The 20132-nt window shown below is 35.9% G+C and overlaps 1 protein-coding gene and 1 pseudogene across 2 annotated transcripts in view; both read left to right on the forward strand.

Annotated features, from left to right (window-relative positions):
- Nucleotides 1–20132, forward strand: part of LOC116882942 — a 48757-nt gene that overhangs the window by 7805 nt on the left and 20820 nt on the right. For both annotated transcript variants that reach the window (XM_032883670.1, XM_032883682.1), the window contains exons 2-4: nucleotides 12208–12283; nucleotides 14389–14520; nucleotides 16823–16946. In XM_032883670.1, coding sequence (XP_032739561.1) covers nucleotides 12208–12283; nucleotides 14389–14520; nucleotides 16823–16946 — 332 coding nt within the window. The remainder of the gene's footprint in view (nucleotides 1–12207; nucleotides 12284–14388; nucleotides 14521–16822; nucleotides 16947–20132) is intronic.
- On the forward strand, nucleotides 7338–8878 carry LOC116882954 (annotated as a pseudogene).

A 20132-nucleotide genomic window follows, 5' to 3' on the forward strand; every position in this document is an offset into this window, starting at 1 on the left:
GGGTAGTATCTTGTTAATTCATTCTTTATACTGTCACCAAACTGTCATAGTAAAATGCAGGCCCAATTCCCTGTTTTCATTTCCTCCATCTGGTAAAATCTGAGCTCTTTACATGGCATATATGAACTCTTTTCTCTCTTTATAAGCTTCGTTTTTTTAAACCACTCTCCAGCATGCATGTTATGCTAAAACCATATTTAACTGCTCACTGTGTCCTGGGTCTAGCATGTGGCATCATGCCTGCATGCCTTTTCATGTGCCATTCCTTCCTGGAATGCCATCCCTTTTTCCCCATAAAGTTTCTACTCAAGCTTTCTTTGTAATGCTGTCCCTAATTCTGTTCCGTGGCACTTTATGGTAATTGTCTCTTTCGCCACCAGAATAAACATTGTTTGAGGGCTAACACTGAATTTCTCCATTCATTAGTACTTTATAAGTTTGCTGAGTGAATAAATGAATAGCAATGAACACAGTATCTTCAGGTAACAGTGGGTAGTTTGGGTGATAATCAGGTATTAACTTTGGGAAAGACCTCAGAGACAGCGTGGTCTGCCTCTTCATTTATCAGATACAGAAACTGAGAACCAGCAAGGACCAAAGCACCTGTTCCTCAGGCATAGCATATTCATGGATGCCTTCATATATTGTTTTTGTTCTTCCCTCTGCTTAGAATGGAATGTTCTACCTGACCATGTACTACTTGTCTGTGGATCTTGTTTTTTCAGGGTTGTCCTTGGACTACCAGCTTCAGAATTACCAGGAATGCTTATTTAAATGCCTATTTAAAATGCAGTTTCCTGATCTCCATCACCTCTACTTCCCCCCATACTCTTCCTCTGTATAACAAGCACACAAAGAGAGAGAGAGAGAGAAAGAGAAGAAAAATATTCATTCTAAGATGAGAAAGGAAATGTGTTAGTATACTGTAAAATCACAAGCTTTCAATGAATCTTTTATTTTCATCTTTGTTACTTAAAAAATAAAAGCAAACTGGACCCAAAGTATATAGTAATCAGAACAAAAATTAATTGAAGTTCAGATTTACTGTTGCTCATTCCCTAGCAAAACCTCTCTCCTAAAAAGTGCTCTTGAAGTTCAGTTTTTTAGTGAGATTGTTCCATGTGTTTGCGGAAAGATGAAGAGGGTGATGATTTTCAAAGGCATCCTTCGACATTTAGTGGTTGAAGATGGGAACACTTGAAGGCTTGAGAAGAAAATGAGGCCCAACTGATTGCCTACATATCTCCATAAGATTGGAAGTGCCCTAATGGGTAGTTGATCTCCCTGACTTAAAAACATAGTGGCTCTATACAGAACGTGTCAACAGAGGCTGCTGATTACTACAGAAAAGTGAATGTTAGGTTAGCTAACTGGAAAGGGGAAATAAATAAATACTGTAACTGGTAACTGAAAATTTTCCATGCCAAAACTACTTTTAACTACTTTTAATTCTAGTAGGTCCCACCTTTGGAAATTCTGATTAGCAGGCATAGATTTGGAACAAGACATCTAATATTTCTATAAAGAATTTTTGAAATTTTTTTATATATCTGTGGTAGAGATCCACTCTTTAAAGGGAAAGAACCCAATCAAGTACTTATTTAAGAATTTACATTTAAGTGAGTTTGTCCTCTATCTAGGCAAGAGTTCTAGCTCCTTTACTTGCTCACTAAGGTACCAATTTTATTGTCTGTCTGGATTTAAGAAAAAGTAATGATTACTTACCATGTGCTTAATGCTTGGGTTTGGTTCTTTTTATCTGTCGTGTACACGTAAAACCTCTAGCTCATATAGATCTGTTATCAGCAAATGATATAAAACACCAGCATACCAGATTCTTATGAGACCGTAGAATCCAGAATTGTCCTTTCTTCACTTCTCAAAAGCTTGACTTAAAGAAGTTGACCAGCAGATCATTTCAAGACTCTGTAGTCCATCCATTTCTTCCACTGGATCAAGCTGAACCACTTGGAATTTCGGTGCCCAGACTATACTGCCTTAATTCCTTAAACAATTATTGTCACTGACTCATGCCCAGTCATGTGAATGATTTATTTTAGGACTCAGTAATAGAAAATGTTTCCTTTTCACTGTTGTCTGATTCTTTTTGGTATTTTATAAATATGTAATGAATATATAAATTATTTCTCTTCATTTGCTTTTATTTTTAAAGCTGAGAGGCGAATGTGAAATTTAGTTAACATCGAATCTGGCTTTTATGATCTGTATGTTTTGATGTTTACATGTTCTTGATTTTCTACTTATATTTTATTCATACTTTAAGTACAATTTTTAAAAAATTCTTTGTGAAATAAGTGTATCTACAGTAAGTTAAATATCTGGCACTTCAGTTCTTCGTAAGATACAAATTATTGCAGCATTAAACAAAAGTTTTGGTAATTAGATTGTAGGGTGGGATGGGAAGTAAAATGAAATCCTATGTTTGAAATGGCTTAGAATGAACTTTTTAAAATGGAATTAAGATCGCTTGTTACCTGAATTATTGCATTAGCTGATATGTTAATTTTCAGCTTTCTCGAGAGCTTTAAAAGAATACTTCTCACATAGTTGTATTCTGAGAATATTTGGGCATGTTCTACCATTTGGAATTATTAGTAATGAACTATTTTCAGTCCTAATGTTTTCAGTTGTCAAGACATAATATACATGGAACCTAGTTTTGATGGAACCTGTCATCAAGCAATATTGAAAAAAATCAGTCCCTTACAAACGAAGCATTTCATATAGGTTTAGAGAAGGGACAGGTGACTATAGGCTTTAGTGATTGGAGATTTCTTACAGGGTTGAGTTAGGGCTTGAAGTGAGACTGGATTTAGACCAGTAGTTCTTAGCCAGGGGTGATTTTTGCCCTTCAAGAAATATTTGGTTATTTGGAGTTACATTTGGTTATCACAACTTGGGGTTGAGGGTGCTACTGGCATTTAGCGGATAAGGCCAGACATACTGCTAAGCATCCTGTAATGCACAAGACAGCTCCCCACAAGAAAGAATTATTCAGCCCCTAACTAACTGAGTTAGTGCTCAGTTGAGAAACCATGATTAGACGGTCAAAGAGCCTAAGGAAAGGCACAAACACAGAAAGAGGAATGAACTTCTGTATTTGTGGGATTCTGAGGAGATCTGCTGGACTGAGACACAATTTCCAGGTGGGCTCCATGGTGAAAGGTTAAGATTTAATATACAGGATAAGGCTGTCTAAAATACAGATTTGAAATTTATCCTGTAATGATGGTATTTACTAAAGATTCTATAACAGTGACATTTAGGAAGGGATAAATGCAGGAGAATCTGAGGGCAGAGGGGACACATTATCAAAGACCATCCCAGTTACCCAGTGTTGAAGTAGTAGGTGGAGAGCACTGTGGTAGGAACTAAAAAGACCTAGATTTACAGTTCTTTCAACAGCTAAGGTTAACAATGGGATTTGAGGGCTTAAGGAAAGGAAGGGGACCTAAGTGACTTTTCTTTTGATCTCAAGCTACTTTCCAGTGCTCTAATCACTGAATTTCATGATCCATCCCTCTTTAATACATCAGCAGTGTCATTGCAGGTGCTATCCCTGTTCTGTGACTAACCATCTCTTTCTCTACCTACTCCTTTATCCAGTGAGTAGAAAACTTACAGAACATTTTAACTAAGGAGGTGGTACAGACTAAAAATGTACAGGGTTTCAAGAGGGACTCAGAACTTGGCAAGTAAAGTTTTAATGTTAAGAGTGGTTTTCTGCCCTTGAAAACATCCGCTCCTACCACTGACCCAGTGTTTGTTTAGATGGAAAATTGATCTCTTTATACACTAAATTACTAGTGATTTGGGTAAAATATTTGAGGAAAGAAATCTTAGTAGTTCTTATTCTCTTTTATTTATTTATTTTCAAAGATACTATTTATTTATTTATTTATTTGAGAGAGAATGAATGAGAGAGAGCAGAGCACAAGCCTGGGGAGAGGGGCAGAAGGAGAGGGAGGAGCAGACTCTGAGCAAGGAACCTAGTCACAGGATCATGACCTGAACTCAAAGGCAGACACTCAATTGACTGAGCCACCCAGGAGCCTCTTATCCTTTTTTAAAAGTATAGCTACTTGGGGAGCACCTGGGTGACTCCACTCTTGATTTCAGCTCATGTCATGATCTCAGGGTCCTAAGATCGAGCCCTGCCTCAAGGCTCCACGCTCAGTGGAAATCTGCTTAAGATTCTCTCTCCCTCTCCCTTTTCCCTGCCCCACCCTGTACGTACACATACTCTCAAATAAGTAAATCTAAAACAAAAGTATAGCTGTTTATGTAGGATAGAACAGGTAAGGAGATTTTTTGTTTTTATGTTACAGCTTGGAAGTTGGACACCATTGAAATGGGAGTACTTTGGATTCTGTTTTATCTTTTTCAACTACTGAGGTGTATAACTTGGAATAAATAATTTTATAATAATTAACTTTAGCTTCCTTTTTTGTAGAATGGGAAAAATATGTGCTTATTTAAGCATAGGTATGTGATGAGATCTAGCAAGGTTGGTAAAAATTTATTCAAAAATATGTATCCTTTGTGTGTGTGTGTGTGTGTGTGTGTCTACACACTGTTTATGAATGCAAATTACCACCAAATTTCATTTACATAGGGGTCTGTAATGAGATTATGGTGTGGGGAATTTTTAAAAAAATAGAATCCAGGTGCCCTAGGAGACTCAAAGTGTTTGCCCTCAGCTCAGGTCATGATATCAGGGTCCTGCAATTGAGCCCCACACTGGGCTCCCTGTTTATCAAGGAATCTGCTTCTCCCTCTCACTCTGCCCCTCCCACCTGACCATACACTCTCTCTCTTTTTCAAATAAATAAATAAAATCTTTAAAAAATAAAAATAGAATCAAGCTCAGAGTCCTAAGAAAAAAGCACAGAAATCAGGAAGAAACTCTAAAAAGCTTAAATTTCCACCATGGAGTAGAGGCTTCATCTTTTTTAGTTCCTGCTCATTGCCTATAGAGTACACTGTTCTCTTTAAAAAGCTCAAAGCCCAAGTGTAAAATTCACCCCCCCCCACTTTTGCCTTTGGATCCTAAACAGAAAGTTACCTATACTATCCTGCCTCTTTTGCCCCAAATACAGAATGTGCCTTAAAGGAGAAGCAACAAGACTTAGTTAGCTTCAAGTCTTGACTTTACCAGTGGTTACACTGGGATACTAAGCAACTCCAACTCTTGGCCTCATTTTTTTCATTTCTCAATTGGGTATAAATAATACATACCACTATATGTCTATCATATAGAGTCATGTGAAGCACAAAAGAGATAATGAAAATTTCTGAAAAAATTCAAAGTGTAGGACTGTAAATTGTTATTACTACGACCTTACAATTATCACCAGAATGTGGTTAAGCTCTGCTTCCAGAAAGGCTAATCAGTATTAGTAAAATTACTTCATTTATCTGTACTTTCATTTACTTTTCTACAACTTTCTGTTTAATTTCTCCTAGAATCACTGTATTTATTTGTTATTTATTTGATGTGTACAGATACTATTTCAGTTAGGTAAGATATTGTTACATGTCATTTTTAGTGGGGTTTATGGCTCAGGGAAATATTTGTTCATATGTTTTTATGGCCCCATCCTAATCTTTTATTAGCATAGAGTTTATTGAACATACACTATATACCTACTACCATACCAAGTGCTTTGTGAGGGTAGAGCTTGCTGAACTCTGTGGTTCAATGAGTTAATAGAAATGGCAGTTCAGAGAAGAAAGAACTCAAAGGAGATTTTTTTTTTTTTAGGGCAGAGTATAACTAATTATATTTTTTATTGTACCATTGTTTGTTTCCTGTTTTTATTTTTAAAAATTTCAGAACTTCAGAAAAGTAGGAATAATACAGTAAATATTTTGTAACCTTTGCCCTAGAATCTAATTTGCCACATTTGTTTGATCTTCATATGTGTACGTATGCACTTATCCCACTTTTTTTTTAACCACTTGATTTAGTTGCAGAGGCCATAACAGTACACTCCTGAATACTTCAACATGTATCTCCTAAAGACAAGATAATTTCCTTTTTAACCACATATAATCATCAAACTTTGGAAATTATACATTGACACAGTATTCTTATAATCCATATCCAGGTTTCCCAATATAATTATGATGGAGTTGTTTTTGATCCCAGAAGGGTCATGTGTGTATATTTAGTTGTCTCTCCAGTCTCCATCTACAATAGTCTTTATTTGGTCTTTCATTATATTGTCATTTATTCAGAGTCTAGACCAGTGTTTGGCAAAATATGGCCCATGGGCTGACCCAACTGTTTCTATAAATAAAGTTTTTTTTGACAAATAGCTGTACCCCTGATGCACAGACTTTCTGTAGCTGCTTTTGCCCTGCAGTGGCAGAGTTCTATGGTTGCAACAGAAACTGTGTGGCCCACAAGCCTCAAATGTTTACTATCTGACCTTAGAAGTTTGTTGATCCCTAATCTAGGCAGTTTGTTATGTATGACCCTCTTTTTGAGTTTGCTGATCATTTCCTTAATTATATTCAGGTTAAACTTGTTTTGTTTTGTTTTGTTTTGTTTTGTTTTGTTTTTGGCAACAGCGCTACTTTGGTATTGTTATATCCTTCTCAGTATACATCAGGAGGTACATGAGGTCATTTTGTCCTATTCTTTGCGATTTTAAGTCGTGAGGGTGTTTTGTAATAAAGGATGACTTTATGAAAGAAATGATGTTTTAAACTAATCTGCAAGGATAGGGTAGTATTTGAATAGGTGGAGATATTTTTCTAGTAGACATTGTCTATAGCTTTCTTCTGTTCCTGCTTTTATTAAACCTAAATTAGTATTTTCATCCATTCACATGGCTGGCATGATTGATAGCTCAACAACTTACTGGTCTATTGGTAGCAATCAGAACATTATAGGTTTTCTCCATACAGTCTCTTCCTTTTATTTCTTTGTTTAATTTTGCAGTGGTAATTGGCTTTTATCTTACATTGTGGCTAAGAATTCTGTAAGCAAGTTTTTTTGGATTTGTGTAGAGTAAAGATTTCTGTCTTTTCTTGGAGTGTAATAAAATTTTACCTGTCTGAAAACCAGAATCCCAAAAGTATTGCGTTCCAGAAGCAAATCTTGGGAATGTATATAGATTCACTTACTTTTCTTTTAAAAATAAAAGTAGCTGAACAGATAATTTAAATGAAGTACTAGTTTATTTAGATACCATCATTTATGTCATTCTGGAAGCATTAGTTGTGGAAATAAATGGATTGAAAAAAGTGCATGTTGCTTTTTCTCAACGGGTTTGCCGCCAGGACACAGGTGTCGTGAAAACCACCGCTCAACCTAAGCCAGAATGGGGAAGGAAAAGACTCATATCAACGTTGTTGTCATCGGACACGTAGATTCGGGCAAGTCTACCACTACTGGTCATCTGATCTACAAATGTGGTGGGATCGACAAAAGAACTATTGAAAAATTCGAGAAGGAGGCTGCTGAGATGGGAAAAGGCTCCTTAAAGTATGCCTGGGTCTTGGATAAACTGAAAGCTGAACGTGAACGTGGTATCACCATTGATATCTCCCTGTGGAAATTCAAGACCAGCAAGTATTATGTGACCATCATTGATGCTCCAGGACACAGAGACTTTATCAAAAACATGATTACAGGCACATCTCAGGCTGACTGTGCTGTCCTGATTGTTGCTGCTGGTGTTGGTGAATTTGAAGCCGGTATCTCCAAAAATGGGCAGACCCGTGAGCATGCCCTTCTGGCTTACACACTGGGTGTAAAACAACTAATTGTTGGTGTTAACAAAATGGATTCCACTGAGCCACCCTACAGCCAGAAGAGATACGAGGAAATCGTTAAGGAAGTCAGCACCTACATTAAGAAAATTGGCTACAACCCCGACACAGTAGCATTTGTGCCAATTTCTGGTTGGAATGGTGACAACATGCTGGAGCCAAGTGCTAACATGCCTTGGTTCAAGGGATGGAAAGTCACCCGTAAAGATGGGAATGCCAGTGGAACCACACTGCTTGAAGCTCTGGATTGCATTCTGCCACCAACTCGTCCAAATGACAAGCCCTTGCGTCTGCCTCTCCAGGACGTCTACAAAATTGGTGGTATTGGTACTGTCCCTGTGGGCCGAGTGGAGACTGGTGTTCTTAAACCTGGCATGGTGGTCACCTTTGCTCCAGTCAATGTTACAACTGAAGTCAAGTCTGTTGAAATGCACCATGAAGCTTTGAGTGAGGCTCTTCCTGGGGACAATGTGGGCTTCAATGTCAAGAACGTATCTGTCAAAGATGTTCGTCGTGGCAATGTGGCTGGTGACAGCAAAAATGACCCACCAATGGAAGCAGCTGGCTTCACAGCTCAGGTGATTATCCTGAACCATCCAGGCCAAATTAGTGCTGGATATGCTGGATTGTCACACAGCTCACATTACTTGCAAGTTTGCTGAGCTGAAGGAGAAGATAGATCGTCGTTCTGGAAAAAAGCTGGAAGATGGTCCCAAGTTCTTGAAATCTGGTGACGCTGCCATTGTTGATATGGTTCCTGGCAAGCCTATGTGTGTTGAGAGCTTCTCTGACTATCCTCCTCTGGGCCGTTTTGCTGTTCGTGACATGAGACAGACGGTTGCTGTGGGTGTCATCAAAGCAGTGGACAAGAAGGTAGCTGGAGCTGGCAAGGTCACCAAGTCTGCCCAGAAAGCTCAGAAGGCTAAATGAATATTATCCCCAATACCTGCCACCCCAGTCTTAATCAGTGGTGGAAGAACGGTCTCAGAACTGTTTCTGTCAATTGGCCATTTAAGTTTAATAGTAAAAGACTGGTTAATGATAACAATGCATCGTAAAACCTTCAGAAGGAAAAGAGAATGTTTTGTGGACCATTTGTTTTTTTGTGTGTGTGTGGCAGTTTTAAGTTATTAGTTTTTAAAATCAGTACTTTTTAATGGAAACAATTTGACCAAAAATCTGTCACAGAATTTTGAGACCCATTAAAACAAAAGTTTAATGAGAAATCTGTGTCTTCTTTTGGTCAACACTGTAACCTTGTACTATTAAGTAAAAGGAAGGGTAAGTTGCATAGATCCTGTTTTCTAATGTTAAAATATGCCGAAACTGAAATTTTGGGTAACATTTTTTTCCTGGGTGGGATCTTGGAGTTTTCACTTTGTCTAAGGAAAGGAAATGGTTAAGTACATAGTAAAAAGCTATGGGAAAAAGGTCGTTTAGTGCAACACAGCTTACATAAGCAAAGAGTGACCACAAGACAGTCTGTACTATAAGCAGGTTAAATTCTGTAATACCAAAGTTAATGTGTTGCATATAAAACTTATTTTTATCACTAGGGAGTAAACTTGATACATTGTCACATTTTAATTTCCCGCTTATTGGAGTGCTTAATGTTCCATTTATAAATATTGTAAAGTAGTTCACCTAAAACAGGCATTCGGTGACATTCTTAATGGTAGAGTTAATTTTTCTCTAGATTTTAGAAGAAAGTCTAGCTACAAGTTTTCTACAGTCACATAAGAACTAGAAATCGACTTAAAATAGGAATTTTCATCTTTAAAAAGCAAGTTTGGGGTGAAGAGGGAACTGGAGATTAAATTAAGCCCAGTTTGAAGAGGTGTGATGGTCAGATAATACTCAAATTTGGACTGGAGTGTAGGGTAAGCTTTGTTTTTAGTTTGAAGTTATTTTGGAGGTTTTTCCAAGTGTCATTCCAAAACTGGAATATTGAATGATAGTTGGAAGTTAAGAAAGATTACTGTGGTGATTTTATAATTGCATATAGTAATAGATAAACTAATAGTATTTGGGTGATAACCATCTAATTTTGGGCATTAGATAGCTGGCAAATCACAGCACTGGTGCATTTGATAAAACAACTGAATCTTGACCATTTGAACTTCGTTCTCTGAGTAGGCTTTTTTCTTAATGGAAGGGGAATTCATCAGGCAGCTTGGAATTAAGGCAAAAAGCAGAGGACAACCTGGTAGGCAAACCATGCTGAGTGAAATGCATACCATAGCAGCCATAGGCAATAGGAAATGACTACAGTTGAAAAGATGGGCATTTTCTAAGTTAGGTAATGGTCTTTTTAATGATACTACCAGGAGCACTGATAAGGCCTGTAAATAAACTAATAAAAGGTTTTGTCCACAAAAAAAAAAAGTGCATGTTACAGTAATATATGTAATAATGTTGGCAATATTAGCAGATGGTCCGATATTGCTTCCATATGGTTCCTTTGTATTGTTAGTACAAAAAGTACAGCTTCCAGCTGGATATCAAAACAAAGATGAACATATTTATGGAATTATTGTAGTATAATTGAATGCCATTCATGATAGTAGAATTAGATGTGCTGTTGAGGAAAAGATAAATGTCAGAAGTATTCAAGGGCATCTTATTCCACAAGTGAAGAATTCCATCAGAGAAATGATCTTTTAAAAAAGTCACAAGCAAAAATCTAAGAGTTAATGAGTTATTTAAAGGTAAAAATGAGGCCTTTTTATTTGTAAGTAAAGCCTTTTACTATGCTAGAAATCATTTTCTAATTTTTAAAGAGAAAGAAACCTAGTCCAACATCATTGCTTTGTTATTGGATTATGGTAGCATTTGGATTGTATTTAAAAACTTGAGAAACTATATTTTTCAACTTCAGATAAATTATCAGAATCAAATTTCTGTTCTTACAAAGCAAAAGACTAGAACATAGTTATCACTCCTTTTTTGAAGGATAGTTTTGCTGGATATAGAATGATACAGAATAATTGCTTGGCTATATATTTTTTTTCCACATTTGAATGTCATCCTATTACCTCTGACCTTCATTATTCTTAATGACAAGTCAGCTGTTAATCATGTATAATCAGTACGTTAAATAGTGATTTTATGAAACCAAGCTTATTCAACATTTATTTAATATTTATGGAGTATCTGGTGTGGCAGGCATTGTACTGTGAGGAAAGACAGACATGGTCAGTCTCACAGTTTATGATGAAGAGAGAAACCATGATTTGCCCAAAAAAAAAAAAAAAAAAAGTCACATAATCATGTGTATAGTTACAAACTGTTAAGTGCCAGGAAGGAAGGTGAAGGGTATGTCTAATGGGAATGGGTGATAACAGAGACGTTCCTGAGAACTAGTACTGGAGCTGCAAGCTGAGGGTGACTAAAGGAGTGAAATGGGAGAAGGAATAGTATGGAACATTGCAAGGACTAAGGAAAGGAAACAGTGTGCAGCCAGAGCCTGGAGAAGAAAAGGATGGTACAGAAATGAAGCTGGAGAAGTAAGCAGGGAATTAAAGTGCTCATTTTAAGAAATCTTCATGTGTTATAATTGGGATTTATCAAAAATAACTTGGGAATAATTATATGACTAGGAGTTATTTTTAATACCAGATTTCTCTTTGTTATTCATAAAAAGTCATCATAGATAAATCAAAATGTTTAAAGTTAATGAACTATAGTTCTTAATTCAAGATTAATCAGAAATTAAGACAAGACGTATCCAAAATAATCATGTTGAGAAAATGATTTGTTTCCTACTTACTAAAAACACCGTAGGTTTTGGGCACCTGGGTGGCTCAGTTGGGTAACGGGCTGCCTTCTGCTGAGGTCACAATTGCAAGGTATTGGGATCAAGCCCCACATCGGGCTCCCTGCTCAGCAGAGAACCTGCTTCTCTCTCTCTCCCTCTCTCTGCCTGCCACTCTGTCTACTTGTGCATTCTATGTCTATCCCTCCGTCAAATAAATAAATAAAATCTTTTTTAAAAAACCACTGTAGGTTTTCATATTTTACTTGTATTATTCCCACATTTAATACCTTTTACCACTTTTTACTTAATATATAATCAGTGACAGTGATGCAAAATTCATAAACTATTTTCCTTCTCTTACTGTTGCCCAAGAAAAACAAAGACAATATCATTTTGGGCACTGGAAGTTTATCAGGAAGGAATGCTGCCTTATTTACTGTAGAAGTGCTGTACCTATGTAAAACCTTCCATTGTTTTTGTGTTTTTTAAGGGAGGAAGCAGTAAATTAAAATTCATGCATGATAGCACTCAAAAAGCAACTAACCAACAAGTGAAGCTTTATTTATTAAAAAAAATAGTCTCTTTATTTACCATCTTGAGTTATTAAAATATTTGTATTATAATTTAGTTGTTTATTTTCATTGCAGGTGGAGGACTGTGACGCCAATTGGACATCCTCTACCTGGAACACGATTTATTGCTTTTAAAGTTCCTTTAAAGGGAGTATGTATATCATTTTCTCATCTATCTTATAAGGAGAATTGGGACTAATGTGATCCATGTTTACTTAATGTTATGCTTTTTTTTTTTTTTTCATAAAAATATGTGAAATTTCCAGCAAATGTTTGACATTATGGAAGGAACAGTTAATTTTTCATACATGTAATTATCAGTTGTTCATGCTAGTGTAAGGGAGTAGTTTTGGACTAATTTTTTAATAACAGCTTTATTGGTATGTAATTCACCTATTGACATTCACCTATTTAAAGTACACAGTGGTTTTTAGTGTGTTCATGGAGTTGGGCAACAGTCACTACAAGTTTAGAACATTTTCATCACCCTTACTTCCTCCCAAATGCATAGTAGCAGTCCCTCCCCTTTCTCCCTCATTCCCACCCCTTGCCTCCTAGACAACCACTAGTCTCTTTTCTGTCTTCATAGATTTGACTGTTCTGGACATTTCCTGTGGATGGAATGATAATATCTGTGACTAGCTTCTTTAGCATAATGTTTTCAAGGCTCACCCATGTTAGTGTGTATCATACCTCATTTCTTTCTGTTGCCAAGTTGAATTAATTTTTTAAGGGTTCAACTTGCTTTATTGAAAGCATTTAACAAGATTAAATACCTTTTTTGAGAGAAAATATCTTGAATCGTAATGTTATTTTTGCTTTTTATATTTTGATCTACTTAAAAGTTATAATCCAAAAATAAAGATGGATATCTTTCAAGTAACCACCCCCCCCGCGAAAAAATCAGCATTCCTTTACTAATTTGTGAAACCCTTTGCGTAGAATTTCCTAAAAAAATCAAAAGATACTTGAAACCCATGTCATATTTTACATGGCCTCAGATCTGTGGCAGCTTTAGTTTCTCCTACTTGCTCTGACATTGGGAATGTGTGAGCACACAGTTCAGAATCTTTTATAGTGGCCTCCTAATTTAACTCAGATTTTTCCCTTTCACAGGTCTTTTAGTTACTTTTTTAATATATTGAGAAGTAATTTAAAGTTACTTTTTAAATATATTTAATATAATTAATACTTTAATACACATACCATAAAATTCACCTTTTTAAAGTATCTTAGTGGTTTTTAATATAGTCATAGAGTTGTGTAATCAATGACACTAATTTCAGATCATTTTCATCACCTCAAAAAGAAACCCTGTACTCATTGGTAGCCACTCCCCATTTCCCCTCCCCCGGCCCCTGGCAGCCATTAATCTACTTTCTGTGTAGATTTACCTGTTCTGGACATTTCATATAAGAGAATCATAAAGTCTGTGACCTTTTGTGACTAGCTACTTTCACTTAGCATGTTTCAAGATTCATTCATGTAGCATATAGTTCATTTCTTTTTATTCCCAAGTTGAATTAATTTTTTAAACTTGAACTTTTTTAAACTTATTTATATTCGGCTTTGTAGTGCATTATGTTAACTGATTTTTTTCTTATTAATCATATAATACAAAAATCAAATCTGTTATACTATCAGCACATACCACTGAGAGCAATAACAAATACACCAGAAGAATGCTGGTAACATCTGTAAATGTTGACCAAAACTAATTCTCACTCTACTTTATATAAATATGGAAACTAAGAATCTTCATATCTGGGAGAAAGTGAACATTTAATCAAATGAGTCAGACTGGTATCATGAGCTGGATAAAAGTAAAAATTTCTGGGTTAAAATCTTAACTGCCATCTAGCCTGTGGTGTTGGGCAAGTAATTTAACTTTTCAAAGCCTCAGTTCAAATGAGAACTCTACTACAAAACTATTTTTCACTCATGGTTAATAACTTTATTTTAAACTGAATTTGGTGTAAGAAAATTCCAGTGGATCCAAGCAGGATAGTCCCTTTTTAAAGTGTTCTGAGTCCTTGGTGACAAGGACATATATAAAATCACTGAAGCAGATGATGTAAATATGTTTAGGCTCTTGTCACAGCTCCAGTTCATTATGAGATTTGCCAGTGTTCTTAAAGCTATGACACTTTTCACTGATTCTTTTTGTCTTCTTATGTTTTTTCTTTTCCTTCTTTATTTTATGTTAGGTATATTTTATCTGTATTTCATAACCTTACTGTTCATTTTTCATTATAGGCAGTTAATCAGAGACTTACTCCAACCCAGAAGTTTACACCAAAAGATTTGATAAGTGCAATAAAAGCACTAAATGTGGAACTTGGATTAATTATCGATCTAACATACACCACAAGATATTATGAAGTTAAGGTAAAGTTACAAATGTATTTTGTTATCATAGATACATCTTGAAATAGAAAAGATTTTTTAATATTGCATTTTAAAGAAAGCAACTCTATGGTTATTTTAATACAAATTTCAGAATTTCCCATGTGGAATTTATTAGAGATCTCTTAATCCTTCACATAATCATATAGTACCTTTTTTTCCTAAAATCATGGATTATGCAGAGAGGAAAAAAATGGAATATTTTTCTTCTAAGAGAACAAATATATAGAGTAAATTGAGTGTACATAGAAATAAAAAAGGAAAAGCACAAAAGGGAACAAGGAAACCGAGGGAAAGAGTAGCATGGTGGAAAAGAAAGCAACAGAAAAAAGAGAAAAGAAAAAACATGAGATACATATTATTGTACAACAGTGTTTTTTGAACTTTTTTTTTACAGCAAAATCATTTCAATTAAATCTTGATCTAAAGCCCATTATAAAAAGCAGATAAGCAGGGAATTGTGCTGGCTAAAGCAGGAGATTAGGATCCACTAGGCCTCATCATCCTCTAGTCCTCCCCTCCCTGTCCCAAGTCTTAGTGACATGACTTAGCTAAGGGCTGTGGAGAGCAAGAGAATTTTAAAACTTTGTTACAGAGGAAAATAACTCTTGAGCCTTGCTATTTGATTGGATTGGTGCCATCAAAGATGTCATCTGTCATTCCTGCCCTGATTAGGTGACATGTAGTCTTTGATATCTTCAACGTACATGTAACTAAACACACCATCATTTCTTTACTTCCATACCACTGCTTCCCAAAAATACAAATTTGCAGTCTCTTCAGCTGCCCTGTTTCACCTGAGAGCACCATTACTGAGCGTATTGGGTTTAAATCATTTGAGTCCTCTGTCTTCAAACCCTGTAGATTTTTTCCTTCTAAAATGTGTCTCATTTTCTCCAGATCTTTTACCTTATTATTCAACAGCTAGCCTTTTTTACATATCTTTGACTAGTTGTGCCTAAACATAATTTTCATGCCCATTCCAGGTCCTTCCTAAAAAAAAAAAAATATATCAGGTCTCTCTGCCCTCCCCCCGTTTGAATGCATCACATCTGAACTCCTCTCTCTGTTTTTCAAGGCCCAATTTAATCTGACCCCCTTCTCATCAGGCTCTTCTCTGTTTCACAACAAACCATCTCTTCACTATCTCATGAACATTCTTGATTCTGCGTCTTAAGTCATTCCAGAAACTTGGAATTTTTTCCTCTCTCTCCCTGTCCAAAACTCTACCTATTCTTCAAGGCCTAACATTTACAGCTTTTGCTGGACTGTTATGTGTATTTTTTTGGCATATAACTGTTCAAAGGTTATTATCCTTATTTTTCCAAAACTATTACCTTCTCCTAGGATCTGACCATAAACATTTATACTCATCACCTTGATATTCTTTAAATGAATATTGTTAGTTGATTAATTGATTTTACTTAATTGATTGATTGTACTTAAATGATTAAATTATCCCTTCCCTTTTTAGGGTCTCCACTTTAGACTCCCTTGCAAACTTAAGAATGAGTCAGGAAAATATTAAAATAGGCTTACTACATAACCTAAGCTGATATCTAGAATTGTAACACCAAGTATGGAGTTAACACTTTATCTTTTTTAAGATCTTTTATTTATTCGTTTGAAAGAGAGAGCACATGCAGGGAGAGAAGAAGAGGGAGAGGGAGAAGCAGACTCCCCACTGAGCTGGGAGCCCAATGTGGGGCTCAATCCCAGGACCTGGAGATCATGACCTGAGCCAAAGGTAGATGCCTAACTATCTGAGCCACCTAAGTGCCCCTGGAGTTAACACTTCAAGCTAGTATATTAGGTTGACACTGTGCCTGCTTTATCACTTGAATCCTTATCATTGGCCTCTAGGAATTAGGCTTATTTTATAGCCTCTTTTTATGTAGACTACAAAAGAGTTCCACACAAATAGGGGCACGTAGATGGCTCAGTCTGTTGAGCATCTGACTCTTGATTTAGATTTCAGGGTCATGAGCTTAAGCCCTATGTCAGGCTCCATGCTTAGCAGGGAGTCTACTTGAGAGTCTCTTTCTCCCTATGCCCCTGCCTCCACTTCTACACAATGCTCACTGTCTCTTTCTTTCTCTCTGAGAATAAATAAATAAAATCTTTAGTAAAAAACAAAAGAGTTCTGCACAAATTGATCTGAAGTGTGCCTTCAGTATAATCATTGTACCTGATCTAAAAAATACTGAATGGTAAGTTTCATTAGGTTGAAGAATATGTTTTTTTAATGATATAACTGTTGCATTCTATTTTCCTTTGTTTCTAGGATTTACCTAAAAGCATTCATTATAAAAAACTTTATACTGTTGGACTCGAAGTCCCTGACAATGCTACTATTCTGCAGTTCAAAAAGTGGGTCAGAAAGTTCCTGTGGGAAAATGCAGAAAATGGTAATTAATAACCTTTAATATAATCAGAGTGTTTCTATTTAATTAACAAATATTATTTTAATAGAAATTATTGTAGATCACTTAAAGATGATATAATATACATATTTCACTTAAATACTTCTAGTTAAAAGGACATTATCAAAGATTTTCTTTAGATTATAATCTATGCATGCCCCTCACTTTAAAAAAACTTGGTTTGAAGAAAGTAAAGCATACAGAAAAGGTACATCGAGGGATGATTGTTTGTTTTACAGATGGATTTCCTACAGCATTCCTTAAATGCTAACAGTCCAGGACAGACAAAAATATAACTCAGTATTTTAAAATTGACTTAGAAATAGCTTTTGAAAGAATATGTAGCATCGGGGTGCCAGGGTGGCTAGTCACTAAATGTCTGCCTTCAGCTCAGGTTAAGATCTCACTGTTCTAGGATCAAGTCCCGTATCAGACTCCTTGTCTGGTGGGAAGCCTGTTTCTCCCTCTCCTATTCCCCCTGCTTCTGTTCTCTCTCCCACTGTGTCTCTCTCTGTCAAATAAATAAATAACCTAAAAAAAAAAAAAAAAGAATATGTAGCATAAAGGAAGGTACATCTTAGTCTTTTTGATGTACAGTTTGGCTTCATACAGAAAAGAAAGATAAAGTCTTATGTAAACCTTTTAACTCCATGAATGTATTTTGGGGGATGTCTTACCTAAATAAATTTAATAATAAATAATAGAATTATAAGTAACAGAATAATAAATTTATTCTATAAATAGAAGTATATATAAACATGTGAACAAGAATATTCACTGATATGTTTAAAATATTGATATCTTGGAAGGACCCTAAAGGATCACTAAACATGAAGTTGATTAAATTATAGCATTTACATACACATGGAATAATAGGCAGTTGTTAAAAACCAAGTAAAAGAGAAGTAGTCAGTGATTTGGCAAAATGCTTGTGAGGTATTTTTAAATGACAGTGTCACTACATAATTATATTTATAAATAATAAATATGAGTAAGCACTCAGAAAGATAAACGATACAGTGTAATAGTGGCATCTGATTGTGATTTTTGTCTTCATATTTGTACTTCCTATGTTTTAGGTGTTGTTTTTTATAATGGACATGTATTTTATAGTTTTAAAAGGCTGCTTTAAAAAAACAAAGTGTTATCCAGGTGTTCTTAATGCTTAGTGGTCAAGGACTTACCTTTACCTCTGGTAGAGGCTTCCCCTTAGACTGGAAGACCTCAGAGGTGATCTGAGGTGATCTGACCACATGAACATCTTCACTCTAGTGATTTCCTGTTTGGGTTACAAGAGCTACTAAACTTAAAAATTTGTAAACTAGACTATACCTAGGATTAGTCCCAGTGGCTAATAAATACTGCTTATAGATAGCATGTCTATAGAATAGATTTCTCTGATGACATCTACACTCTTCAGATTTCTCGTTCTCTTACTCTCACTAGATCTGATGATCTCTAGACGCCTTCCTTTCTCTCCCTGCCTATTAGTCTTCCAGAGTTTTTTGTTATGTCTCTTACCCTCCCTGCCCCACTGGCTGACAAAATCAATTCTGTTTTCCCTTTTAGTTTTCTTAACTTCTCTCTTCTCATTGTCCTTTTCCTGTACCTGAGCTAAGTAATTACAATAAAAATCAATTTTCCTTTACTTTCCTGCATCAGTCTCCTGAATTAAACAATTTTTTTATACCCAGAAATGTAAAAAGGTCAAGGAACCCATTTTGGGGGTAAATGAACAGAAAGAAAAGGATGAGATTGGTACTGTCTGCCTAGTTTCCTGGACTTAGGGGAAGAATTTCAGGTGACAAGGCCTACTTCTTGGAAAGTGGCTTATTTCTGATATATTGCTAATGGCTCCTCTTTAACCAACTGTTCAGAGCCCGAGAAGTAGAATTGGTTTCACGGTTTCAGGGTGATTGCAGTGGTTACAATGCCAGCTGCCCACAGCAGCCTTATTCTGAATCTACAGGTTTTACTTTTTATTGTATCTGTCCCAGCAAATCAAAAAATAGCTTCATAAGCTTATTTTCCCCAAAGACTAGGCAGAGGGGAGAGGGGCTAATTGCTGTTAGTTAAACTGTTTATCTTAGGAAAACAGACTTAATGAATGAAAACATTGTTCCTTCTAGATATTACTGAGCAGAATGAAGTTACATTTTAGTCTATGACACCAAAAGTTTGTGATGCGTTGGGTACTAGAACATTGATATGATCTTAAGTTCTTGATTTTAAAAACCAAGTGGAGAAAAAAAATATGTAAAAAGACGACTTCCTATATAGACTGAAAAGATACTATTACATAACAAAAATTCAACTGAGTAAATTAAAGATCAAATTGGTTTTATTCAGTGATTCATGAAATGGGCAGCATCCCATCTAGCAAATAAAAAGGAGCTCCATCCAGAAAAGAAAAGATTTTTAAAGGCAGAGAGGAAATTATTGGTAAAGAACACATTGTTTTAGGTTAAGGTCACCCTTCTATGGGGAACGCAAAGGGTCTGTTAGATTATCTTCTTGAGCTGCCCAGTAAATTCCAAGTTGGCTGGTTAAAAGTCACATTTCTGGGAGAAGCTGAAGCTACATTTAAGTTAGGTATTAAGTCTTGGTGGGGTTTAGTTAAGTGATTCCAGTTTGGGCTTGCTCTCTCCTTTTTAACAATACATATCCCTTTTTTATCTTTATTCCAAAAGTTAGTCACTAGTAGATCTTTAAGAAATACTTTCTAAATTCTAATGCAAAAATACTCATCCCTAGTTTAATCCAACAGTCCTCCTTCTCTTCTCTTGCATGTTAGAGAGAATATCTCCACAGTGTTATCTGGGTGCCAACCGTGGGTTGTTGGTTAAGAGTTTCAGTTGGGTTCTTACTGCTGCTTGGCAGTCCTCTCCCTATCCCCAACCAATTCACTCATCTGCTTCTGAATTTTGCCTACAACACATTCCTTCCTCAGTTCATATAGCATAGCTCCCCACTTCTCAAGAAAAACAGAGGTCTCTTTCTTACTTTCACCTGTATCCATACTCGCATATTCTTCCTTTCTTCTGTTTTCCTAAGAAAAGCAGACCAGACCTCTACCTCTCCTCCAATCCTGCCTTCTTCAGGACATTTTCTTTATTTATTCTCAACTCTGTAATACCAACATATAAACAAGCATGGCTCTCTCCTATGTCT

This window comes from Lontra canadensis, unplaced genomic scaffold (genome assembly GCF_010015895.1).
Source record: "Lontra canadensis isolate GAN:19392208 unplaced genomic scaffold, GSC_riverotter_1.0 scaffold3, whole genome shotgun sequence".
NCBI classification, from domain to species: domain Eukaryota; kingdom Metazoa; phylum Chordata; class Mammalia; order Carnivora; family Mustelidae; genus Lontra; species Lontra canadensis.